This window comes from Azolla caroliniana, unplaced genomic scaffold (assembly GCF_043228905.1).
Source record: "Azolla caroliniana isolate FFs.n. ecotype wild unplaced genomic scaffold, voAzoCaro1.0.p SCAF_1, whole genome shotgun sequence".
Classification (NCBI taxonomy): Eukaryota; Viridiplantae; Streptophyta; class Polypodiopsida; order Salviniales; family Salviniaceae; genus Azolla; species Azolla caroliniana.
The window spans coordinates 9,347,803-9,358,893 of NW_028230436.1; the positions used below are offsets into that span (position 1 = coordinate 9,347,803).

The window sequence follows — 11,091 nt, forward strand, 5'->3', positions numbered from 1 at the left end:
TGCATGATGTTGCAACATCCATAGGAGAATGATGCTTCTTTGTCAGAGTGTATTCAACCTCTCTCCCATTGGATCCATTATCACAAGATATACTTTCACATCTTGGTTCAACTTTGAGATGTTGCATGATGCTTCTTTGTCAGAGTGTATTCAACCTCTCTCCCATTGGATCCATTATCACAATATATACTTTCACATCTTGGTTCAACTTTGTCTTCTTGATGGATACAATCAAACTATGATGATCATTAACACATGTTAATAATGTTGGTATGTTTCGCGATGGGGTTCTTCGTCATTTGAATGTATTTGAGATGTTGCATGATGCTTCTTTGTCAGAGTGTATTCAACCTCTCTCCCATTGGATCCATTATCACAATATATACTTTCACATCTTGTTTCAACTTTGTCTTCTTGATGGATACAATCAAACTATGATGATCATTAACACATGTTAATAATGTTGGTATGTTTCGCGATGGGGTTCTTCGTTAGGCTTATGATTCTCCAATGGATGAAAGTTCTGGAGTGGCTAAGTTGCTTGAACTCATCAGTTGGAAATATTGGTGACTTGGACCTTAGTTTCTTTGTCAATTAGATGAATGTTTGTTGTGTGTTGCTGCTGAGTACAAGCTGCCTTTTCGGGTTTTTCGACCGTCATCTATCACAATTAGACCTTGGCAGAGTGTTCTAACACCAACTGACCTTATCTCAGAAAGACATGTACAGTAGGTGGGAGCAGATTGATGCGTTGTATTTTGTAGGAAATATGAGTGGATAGCATAGATGAGTGCTTCACAAGAGTATAATGAAGCAACCATATAGTATACAGACCTCTCATATGTGATTACAATGGGGCTCTCTGTTAAGAAGAGAGCTATGCTTCATGTATGTTCTCAAAGGTGAGCACTAACTAAGAGCATTTAGTAAATGGCCGCAACCTGCACCCAAAGGTTCTTAACCTAAATGGTTACCCAACAACAATCATGATGAAGGTACACCTCTTCCTGTTTCTCATATGTGTGAGATTCTTGATGCTTGTTCACAACCAACACTCCTAAGTGCTTTACCAAACTCTATCATAAGTGTGAGGTTCTTACTCATCAGATTTTAAATCAAAATCCACTTCATCTTTTATACACCAAACTGTTATCACATGTTTTCTAGACTCCTACATCATCTGGTTACCCGAAGCTCTGCATCATCCATCCATTGTGGACTCCCGCATCATATGATCGCTAGCAATCTCGTGAATCGGAGAGCGACTCCAAAGACCAGTGGTATTTAGGTGCTTGGAACACTGGATCTGTTCAAGACAATGCCAAAATACTAGTAGGAGTTGAATTGTTTTGCTTGAAATGGTGGGGTTATGTAATATTGATATAGTCAGCAGATGAAAGCCTTCATGATTTGCATCATAGGCGCCTTAGCAATGCTTTCATTTGGAGTTAGTTGTCAGACACAATGGCAAGTTCAATTCTCATGTGGAGGGAGTGCTTGAGCTTTAAAAGGCTCCATCCATTGCCAACATCATAAAAGTAAGGGGGCAAAAAAAGGTTGGATCTGCACTCACCTTGGTAGGATAAGCCACACAGTTTTGTGTTGGAATGTCAGGATTTTGAAGAATGAGAAACACCATGGGAGTACCAGAATAAATCAACATCAGGTTGCGCTCTGATTTTTTGGGTAAAATCTAAAAAAAAACTTTTGCCAAGGAGGAGAGGGTGTCTCATGGAAATCGAATTATTCCAGATGATCATTTTATATGACATTTTGGTGGGGTTGTTTAGGTTTCCACATTGATTATGCCTTTTGCCTCTTGGAAATGTCACTTCCATGGTCATCAATCATCATGACCATGGCCATGATCTTCACCACCACCATCATCATCATTATCATCATCATCCAGATGATCATTTATATGATGACATTTGGTTGGTTATGGAGCTTCCATTTATCCTGCCATTTTGCAATTTGGGAGAATCATCACCTCCATACATACTTTGATTACTTTAGTTTGGTATGCACACTTAACTTTCATTGTTATGGCCTATGATAAGCCACTAGTTACACCCTTGTCGGACCAACTAGAGTCTAGATGGAACCCTAATAAGGGCGATGTATCTCCCCATTCTTTGTATGGTAGCTCGGTGAATACTTGCTTCGTGATTCTTCGTGATTTCGGTGCAATGCTCGGTTGAGGGACCCATTCCATGTTCCCTCCGACATGCTTCTTGCCATCGTTACAACTCTTTCTTTTTGTTGGTGCATGTGATTCCTTTGAGTCGGTGTGTGTCGAACTAATGACTTGGTGAAGGACATTCGTCAGTGTGTGACAATACCACACGCCTTCAAGAAAGAGGAACGACAAGGTTTCGGGAGCAAGTCTCGGTTCCTTGAAAGAGCTTCTTCGGCGTAGAGCATAAAAAGGATCAATTGCTCATTTATTTTTGGTGTAGTACGTGGAAACTTGCAACTCTCCAAAGATGAGGGGATGTGTTCGTTAAAATGTAGTTGCTTGGTTGCAATAAGCCTATGCAATATATGTCTCTCTTGGTCATGAATTAACCATAGTGTCTATGGGGCCAACAAGCAGGTCAACCATCATTGATGTTGTAGGCATATAGACAATCGTAGCCTTTTCTACATGTATTTCTTCTTCACTTTCCATATTTTCAGTGATAAGTTTATCATTAAGTTGTTGGCTAGCTTCTTGTTGATCAATCTATTAGTATTTTTGTGTGGATGGGTCCTAGGCGCCCAAATGTTGTTATTTTTAATACAATGTGAAAAGTGGTCACACTTAGATGTATTTACACATCTATACTCATTTTTGAAAGTGAGATCAAGGGAAAAAATGGGCATTTTTTCTGTTGTAGAAAGAAAAACATATTTTGGAGAGCTTATACTCTCCTTCTCGATCTGTTCCATCAACGCTCTTGTGTACATGATTGAACGCTGACATTTCAGACATCATTGTCACCAACCATGTGCTATGAGTCTTTGGTGGTTATTTTTGTGTCTTGTTAGTTAGGTGGGTTTGGTTGCTAAGAGAAATTTGACATTCCTTTTTCATAGTACTCTAACTTGTTTCGAGTAGAACATTTGTGTACAAGTTTTTATGTTGATATAAATTCTCAACTAGGTCTCGTGGTTTTTTACCTCCTTGAGGGTTTTCCACGTTAAAAATTTGTGGTGTATCATGCATAGCTTTTGCTTTGCATCTTGCTGTTTTCTTTAAATAATTTTGCACAACATAATCTTTGTCTCATATAAGTGATAAAGTGATATCGAGATTCTGATCATCATCATCTTGGTAATGATGTCTTCCAATACTCGTGTATTCCTTGTTGTTATGATGAGGGGATCGACGTCCATCATTGTTGTAAAATACTTAGCATAAAATACGTGTAGAATAATACGTATTCTAACTTTTTTTTTAAATACTTAGAATACGTATTTTATAGAAAAAATATGTTAAATACGTTAAATACTTAGAATAAGTGTAGAATACTTGTAAAATACGTTAAATACTTCTTAAATTTTAAAGGTTTTTTTTTCAAAAAATAAATAAAAATAAATTTATTTGTTTTTTGAAATGATAAATACTTGTTGAATACGTAGACTACGTTAAATGTTTAGAATACGTTGAATACGTCAAATTTTAAAAAATGGCAATTCTAAAACGTAGAATACGTGTAGAATACTTCAGAGTATCCTAAAACGTACTCTAAACGTAGAATACATATTTTTTAACAACTATGACATCTATGCATTTAGCACACTTTCATTTGCCAATTCCTCTTGTAAATATGTGATTATGGTTTGTTTAGTATTTGCATAATTCTTCCACTCGACTTCTTCCTTGTTAACCTTTTAGTACTCAACCTTCAAAGTTGTATATCCTCGAGTGAGTTTCTTTCATGTCTCTTGAGCTAGTTCTTGTGCCATTCCCTTCGCTATTGTTTATTTCATCTATTGTTGTTTCTTTTGTTTCCTTGTGGCTTTTGGTTGGCTCTCTCAAAAATGGATTCCATTCTTCTCTCATTCATTTCTTGGATTTCCACAATTTGATGTTGAAGTTTCACACATTGTTTATGACATACAATGTTGCGAGAACCCAAGAAAAGGGTGCGAAAGTTTTTAGTGGAACCATGGAAGTCTTGGATTAGGGAATGTGAGTTTTGAGGTTGTTTTCGTTACAACTTCTATTGGAACCCTTTGTGTGGGATGACAAGTGAATGTGCTCTTGTCGATTTCCCTCTCTTGATGAACTCATGTTAATTAAAAATCCTAATCACTACACTAATTAAGAAATATATTAGTCAGAATTAAATAGATAAATACTTCATAAAAAATATACGAGGTCCCTCAATTAAATAGAGAATTACGAAATAAGAGTCTAAAGACATGTATATCTCAATCAATTAGGTGGAAAAGCTACATGGAGGAAAGTGGCTCTTAATAGATGCAAAGGGAGAGAATGAGGACCAAAAGGTACCATTTTACATAGGGTGAGAAGGAATTAAGATATGGAAGAATTGGGGGATATCCTTTATTCGATGTGGGTAATCTATGATCAATAATAATGCCACCTTGTTCAAGGTCGTAGGTCTACCTTGCTTCCTCATGATTCAATTTGTTGTCTAAACTTGGGCATCCAAATACTAAAACTCAGAACCTACATTCAGAGTGACAAGCCTACAATCATTGAATTCGTTGTATTGGTCATCGAGGTCTCTAATGTCGCGTCATTATCCTTGTGATTCTTTTTTAGAATGGCATGTCTACAATTGATTACAATGACATGTTGGTTGTCATAGGCTTCCCACACGCCCTCATGATCTGCTACCTCATCATGACTTTTTTTACAATAAAAGCGTGGGTTTTTACTTCCAAAGAAGAATATACTCCATTAGTTAAAATGACATACAATACACAACTTTAGACATTACGTGCTTCCATAAGGGCTACATCACTTATATATCTTACACTAAATAGCCCACATGTTTGTTCTCCATGTTTCTCGTGTCATTCACGCCCCTCTATCATCTAATGGGAGGGGGGAACAACCATCTCGGTACTACGTACTGCCATCGTATATCCACTCCAATTTCTGCAGCCATCGGTGTAGTACACCATCGTTTTCTGAAATTCAGCCTCATTAACTTTGAAGCATCATTTGTTCCATCAATCTGCTCATATTGGGCCCTCAATGTAGTTATTAATGTGTGCCATATTAGCTTAATAGATTTTGCTGGAGGCCGTTTGTTTGCTGAAAATACCCTGGTACATCTTGCGGTCCAAATGTTCCATATGATCATGGGTGCTAGCAACATCCATAGATCTTCAATTTTCTGCTTTTGGGCATTACTTCTAGGTGCACTATTACCAGCGATCAATCGAATAGTTCCATTCTCCCCTCTGTACATAGTTGTACATGTGCTATCAAATTTCTCTACGTCATCATCAAGACAATTCCAAGAAGCATGTCCCCAATTGAGGGTAAATGAGCTAGAGACATGGCAAAGCAATCGTAATGCCCTTCTCCATACAACCGTAGCCTCATGACATTCCCAGAGACAATGGGAAATGCTTTCTAGTTGTCCACATGCACTACATCTAGGGTCTACATTGGGGCCTTTAGCCCACACCCCTACTGGCAAGGCTCTATGCACAATAAGCCATAAGCACATCATTATCTTGCAGTCATCACTGTCATGTCATATCATTTCCAGATTTTAGCAGTGTTCAAATTTAGGAAACCAAGGCCTAAAGGTATTGAACTTGGGATCTCCTCCTTGGGAATAGATACCTATTGTTGACATATTGCTTTATTATTATTTAATCTTACTTTTTGCTTTTTGTTTGGGTAACCAATTTGGTAAGGATCTTGGGGCTTTGAACAATTTGCCCTTTCACACTTTTTTGCCTTTTTGGGAAATGTCTCAATGGTGCCCATTCTCCATTCCTACCGTGACTCCTGGTTGGCATTGATTTGAAAAAGGCAGTCATGTTCACCTTAAACTGAAAAACATCACCTCTAATCTAACATTTCCCTAAGTTGGTAAGGGAAATATTTTCATATTTGTTTGTTATAATATCCATGTGAGGTGTAATTTTGAATTAAAATATTGGTTATAAACCAAATGTAAGTTTCTCATATTGCAATTTGTAGTGAACTACCCTTCATTAGATGGTGACGATTAATGGCCAATCAACTTGTAATGTGAAAGGGATGTTTTAAGGTTTCTAACTTATATGAAAGGCGAGAGCCAACAGGCTCTCGAGGCCTCCACGATTACATGGAGTGGAGAGGTAAACGCTTTTTGTGTTGAATTGTGACATGGTCTTCACCATTGGGGATGACACCCCAATCTCTTGGTTAGCCTATCATGAGGAATTCAACTCTTCAAGACTCATTTGATTATTAGTAAGAGCAACACTCCATGATATGGGTCATGTTGGCCCCTTCATGGAAACATGCAGTGAGGAATAACATAGTTTACAGTTTTAGAAGGAATATTATGATGGGCATTGAGTAGATGTTGGAAAGTACATGAGTAATCTTACTAGAGGCACTCTATGGAGTAATGAGGAATAACACAACTTCGAGAAAATGGTTTATAAAAAAAATTCTACATGAAGGGTATTATGGAGACATCATTGACAAAGGATGGGCACCCCACTTAAGGTGGAATGTGAGAAGGAAGAGTATCTAATGCTAATTGTTAAATTCCATTACAGTTTGTTAGCCGAACATGGAGGGATATAAACAACAGCAACTTTGTCCCTCAAAGGGTGAATAGGTATGTCATAGCAACTTGGATAATCAACATAACAGTCTATGCAAGTTTGCCAAGCTTACATGTCTAATGATAATGCCATAGGTTCCTATATTGTAGACACGACTAATGATAATGTCATTTATTGCTTGATTGAGTTGAGTTGGATGAGATCATTCCCATTCTATGATATAAAAGTTGATTTACATAAATTTGGAGTTAAAAGACAAATACATATTGGAATGACCATGGCCACCATTGGAAACTTGTTGAAGAGAAGATTGATGAATAATATTATGTTGTATAGGTGTTCTAGATCATGACATTTTAAAATCACAAAATAGTCTAGAAAGAAAATACATGTGGGTCTGGATAGCAACATGAAGGTTTTTTCTTATCATGTAGCTTTCTTTTTATATATGTGCGGTAGAAACACCTTGAGAGATTCACATAAATGTACAAATTAATCCATGAAGGGGCATTGGACAACACAATGTACACCATTGGCATTATTATATGTAGAACGCCCATTAGAATTATTGCATTTCAACATCATGCATGAATGAATCGGTACTTTGACCTTTCAAAATTTTAAAGATTGAAGTAATGCTACATCATAATACCATATAATCATAGCTTCATTATTCATTGTGACATGTGGAGAGAGAGAGAGAGAGAGGTAACTTTATTGTTTGTCAGTAGTAAGGAGTGGAGACAAAATGTGCAGGTTAAAAGGTGTCCTCACAAGTATGTTAGTCGAATATTTGAACTTGCCAGTTGGATACATTTGTAAAGGGAACAAAAATATTTGAGCTTGTCCTCGATAAATTCATATAGATTTTTGTTGTTTGCTCATCATTTACTGTCATTTCATGGCTGAGTAAGGATCATTTTCCCAAATACTTGGGTGAAAACATATATATTGCATAGACGTATGCCTGTTTGCTTGAAAGGAAATGCCATTCGATGTACATTGCAAATTTGGAGGTTGCAAAAGCCTTATAGAAGAGATTTTACGTTTCTCGATATGTAATGGTAACTTTTGCAAAGACGGTTCATGACGAAATTTAACATTTCTTTAATCTCTCACACGAGAGTGGTCATCATTTCGAAGAAGGATGGGTTGTAATAAGACACACTATGACTGTTCCAATTTTAATGGACTTATCCAAATGAACATGGTTATTTGTAGTATATGGCTTTTAGTCACAACCTATTTTTGTCTAGAAAAACCTACTCACAAAATGGATGTGTTAGGGTTTTTGCCTAAATTACTATGCATTTCGCACGTGAATGAAATATTTCTGGTTTGAATCCTTGCCTTTAAAAAGACAGATTGTTTCTCTTTTTTGCACTTCACATCATGGCAGGGTTCCCAAGATCTCCACCTTCAAAAAGAAAAGTAGGGGCGCCCCTCACTTGGAATTCTCTACTTCACTTTGGACATCCATGTAAACGATTGCATTCATTCGTGGAATTGTTATCTTTCCTTTTTCTTTTAGCGCTTTTTGGCTTGTCTTCACTACCGAAGTATCCCCATATTCCCTTGATTTTTTTTCTCATAAACTTTCTTTGATGTTATGTAATGTTTGCAAACAAGGAGGAATATTTGTATATTGTAACTTGATCATGTTGCAATGAACGTGTCCCATCTTAAAATATCTCTTGTTCTAAAACTAATCGACATCACTATGTGGAGATCCACTTTGAGTGTCGCAATGGAATCTTGTGTCACATCTTGGAATGTTATTTTGTTTCCATTAATGATATCAAAACAACATCATTATATTATCTCTATGGATGGAGGTAATTCTCTCACACCCACAACTTCCTACTATCATATATTCTTAAGTTATTTCCTTTAAAATAAAGGAGGATAAGATGTTAACTTATAAATAATTTCCCTAATAGTTACTTATAATAACTTTTCTTTGAACATCGACTTCTGTTAATTAGTACCACCTTGGTGATAGAGTTGTTTCTCATAAATACCTTAATGATCCAGTCACATTTTCGAGGTCTCTAAAAAGTATTGCCTTGGCCCGTTATAAACAAGATATGGTATCAAATTTGACTTTAAACTATCCATACTAACTAATGTTAGTGAATCTAATCCATTTGTACTCTCACTTATTTACATTGCTATTTATAAGCATTATTGTAATATTCTTAACTCTGCTTCCAAAACCACAATATTGACCAAACAAAATGGTGGGCCATGTGATTTTCCACCTTGTTATACAAGCATGCATGTCTTAAATGTGTGTGTGTGTGTGTGTGTGTTTGTATGTCCTATACACTTACATATAGATTGTAAGAATGGTGTTGCTTTTGAGGTTGAATCATTCCTTACGGCTGGATTTCATCATTATCCCTAAATGTTATTCACATGTAAACGTTTTTTTACTAATTTAAGGATGCCGCCACAATATGTACATTGATAAAAACAAAGAGATGCGTATATGTGTATTTTTACTTTTGTCTAATGAAAATATGGTATATCAACTAAACATATCTATGCAAATAGACATGCCACATTTGATTTTATCGGAATCTCCAGACTTTTGCACTAACAATACTTCATTACCACGAATTCAAAGCGCCTTTAATGCATGAATAATTGTCATTCACCAATAGATAATATACAACCATTATGAGGATTACAATGAAATAAGGTGAGATCATGCTAACATACAAAACAACGATGTTAATCATAAATAAATGGTGCTACAATTTTATATCAAATCATATTGTATCATGATAATATATCGATCACTTCAAGATGCTATCGTGAAGACGTTGACAAAGTTGTTCCAAATGTCTGCCATTGATTTCCAAGAACCTCACTTCACTAATAATGTTTCCTCCTGCATGAATTTATAATTATGGTACAAATGATGACAATTAGGATTTAGAGATATTTGTATAAACCTCTTAATCAAATAAATTGTGGTCTATTTTGTTATCACTAACACTTTTTTGGTCAATAATTATAAATGCATTATGATTGTTTATCATTAAACTCAAATAATTAGAACTTCACTTTATTATAGTTTATTAGAATTTAGCATTGCTTACTATATGTAGTTACCATTGATTACAACTATTTTAAATTAGCCAAAGCAAATCAGATTGTGATTGTTTGATGTTTGCATTCATATTCAATTTCGACTTAGGGTAATTGTTACACAACTTCCAGGGAAACATTATTGTTTGTACTTGAAACAACTTGATATGCTCTTTGGTTTGTTGACATAAATGCAAAGGTAAACATAAAAAATCGGAATTTGCTTTACCTGCCGACGTTATAAGTCTTTTAAGTGTAGTTGAGGCCATGGCAGCCTTCTTCTCGATTACAAATCTAAGCCCATCAGCACTAATAAGTGAAATAGTGTCTTTTGATCTTGCCATCTTCTTCAACTTAAGTAGAAAGGAGATAAAATGAGCCAAGAGAAGCAATTGGAGGGCAATGGCAACGATCGAGGAAAGAGCAATGATAGTCCCTAATAGACTCAAAATTTCTACATAAACACTAGCGCAGTCATTTCCATTAGGGAGAACATTTTAGTACGACAAATGATGCTAAGCATCCTACTTTTATAGACGAACTTCTCGTGTTTATACTTCGTTCAATTTTATTTTTATTTTTTCACACATGTAAAGAATCAAGATTCCATGTCATGTCACATTATTTTTACACGCATACCACTTCTAGCAACTAACAAGTTTTAGATGCCAAATTGCATAAACTCATTTGTTCGTGTTGTTACTTTTAGCGGCCAAAGTTTCTGTTTCGACCCCGCTCTAGATTCGAAAATGCCCACTAGAAAAATCTATGGCCATCCATTAATCATAGGGTACCGAACGTGCGTGTGCATACGATAGAACAAAAGTCTCGGACAAATTTACAAATATAACTTCCACTTAGGTACATACGTTTCTTTACTTATACTACGCCAAAACAAAAAGATTTTGGAGTAAATATCGTCAATCTTAAGGTCATAACCTAAAGGAAAAAGAAAATGCCATTCCTTTCATGACATGCGTAATCCTTAACAATCAAACGATAATGCACAACCATATCAAAACTGGTGCTTGATTTACAAAATATATTAAGAAACACACATACTTGTGACATGCTTTATTAAAGCAAATTTCAGTTTGTTCATTTATCACAATGCGGTGCACTCTCACACATATGTGCAAAACAGGTTTGAATTATTTAACCATCCTTTCGGAAAGGCATATTTTAAACTTATGATGGTATATCCTTAAATTTTAAGATCTCTTAACAACTGGGCATATC

The 11,091-nt window shown here is 35.8% G+C and overlaps 1 protein-coding gene across 1 annotated transcript; it reads right to left on the reverse strand.

Moving 5' to 3' along the window:
- Positions 1 to 9,378: 9,378 nt before the first annotated feature.
- On the reverse strand, positions 9,379 to 10,356 carry LOC147868880 (uncharacterized). Its single transcript, XM_087324322.1, has 2 exons — positions 10,082 to 10,356; positions 9,379 to 9,652 (listed from the first exon to the last, which is right to left on the reverse strand). Exons 1-2 carry the CDS (start codon positions 10,194 to 10,196, stop codon positions 9,558 to 9,560), a joined length of 210 nt encoding a protein of 69 aa, XP_087180448.1. The 5' UTR covers positions 10,197 to 10,356; the 3' UTR covers positions 9,379 to 9,557.
- Between the last annotated feature and the right edge of the window lie 735 nt (positions 10,357 to 11,091).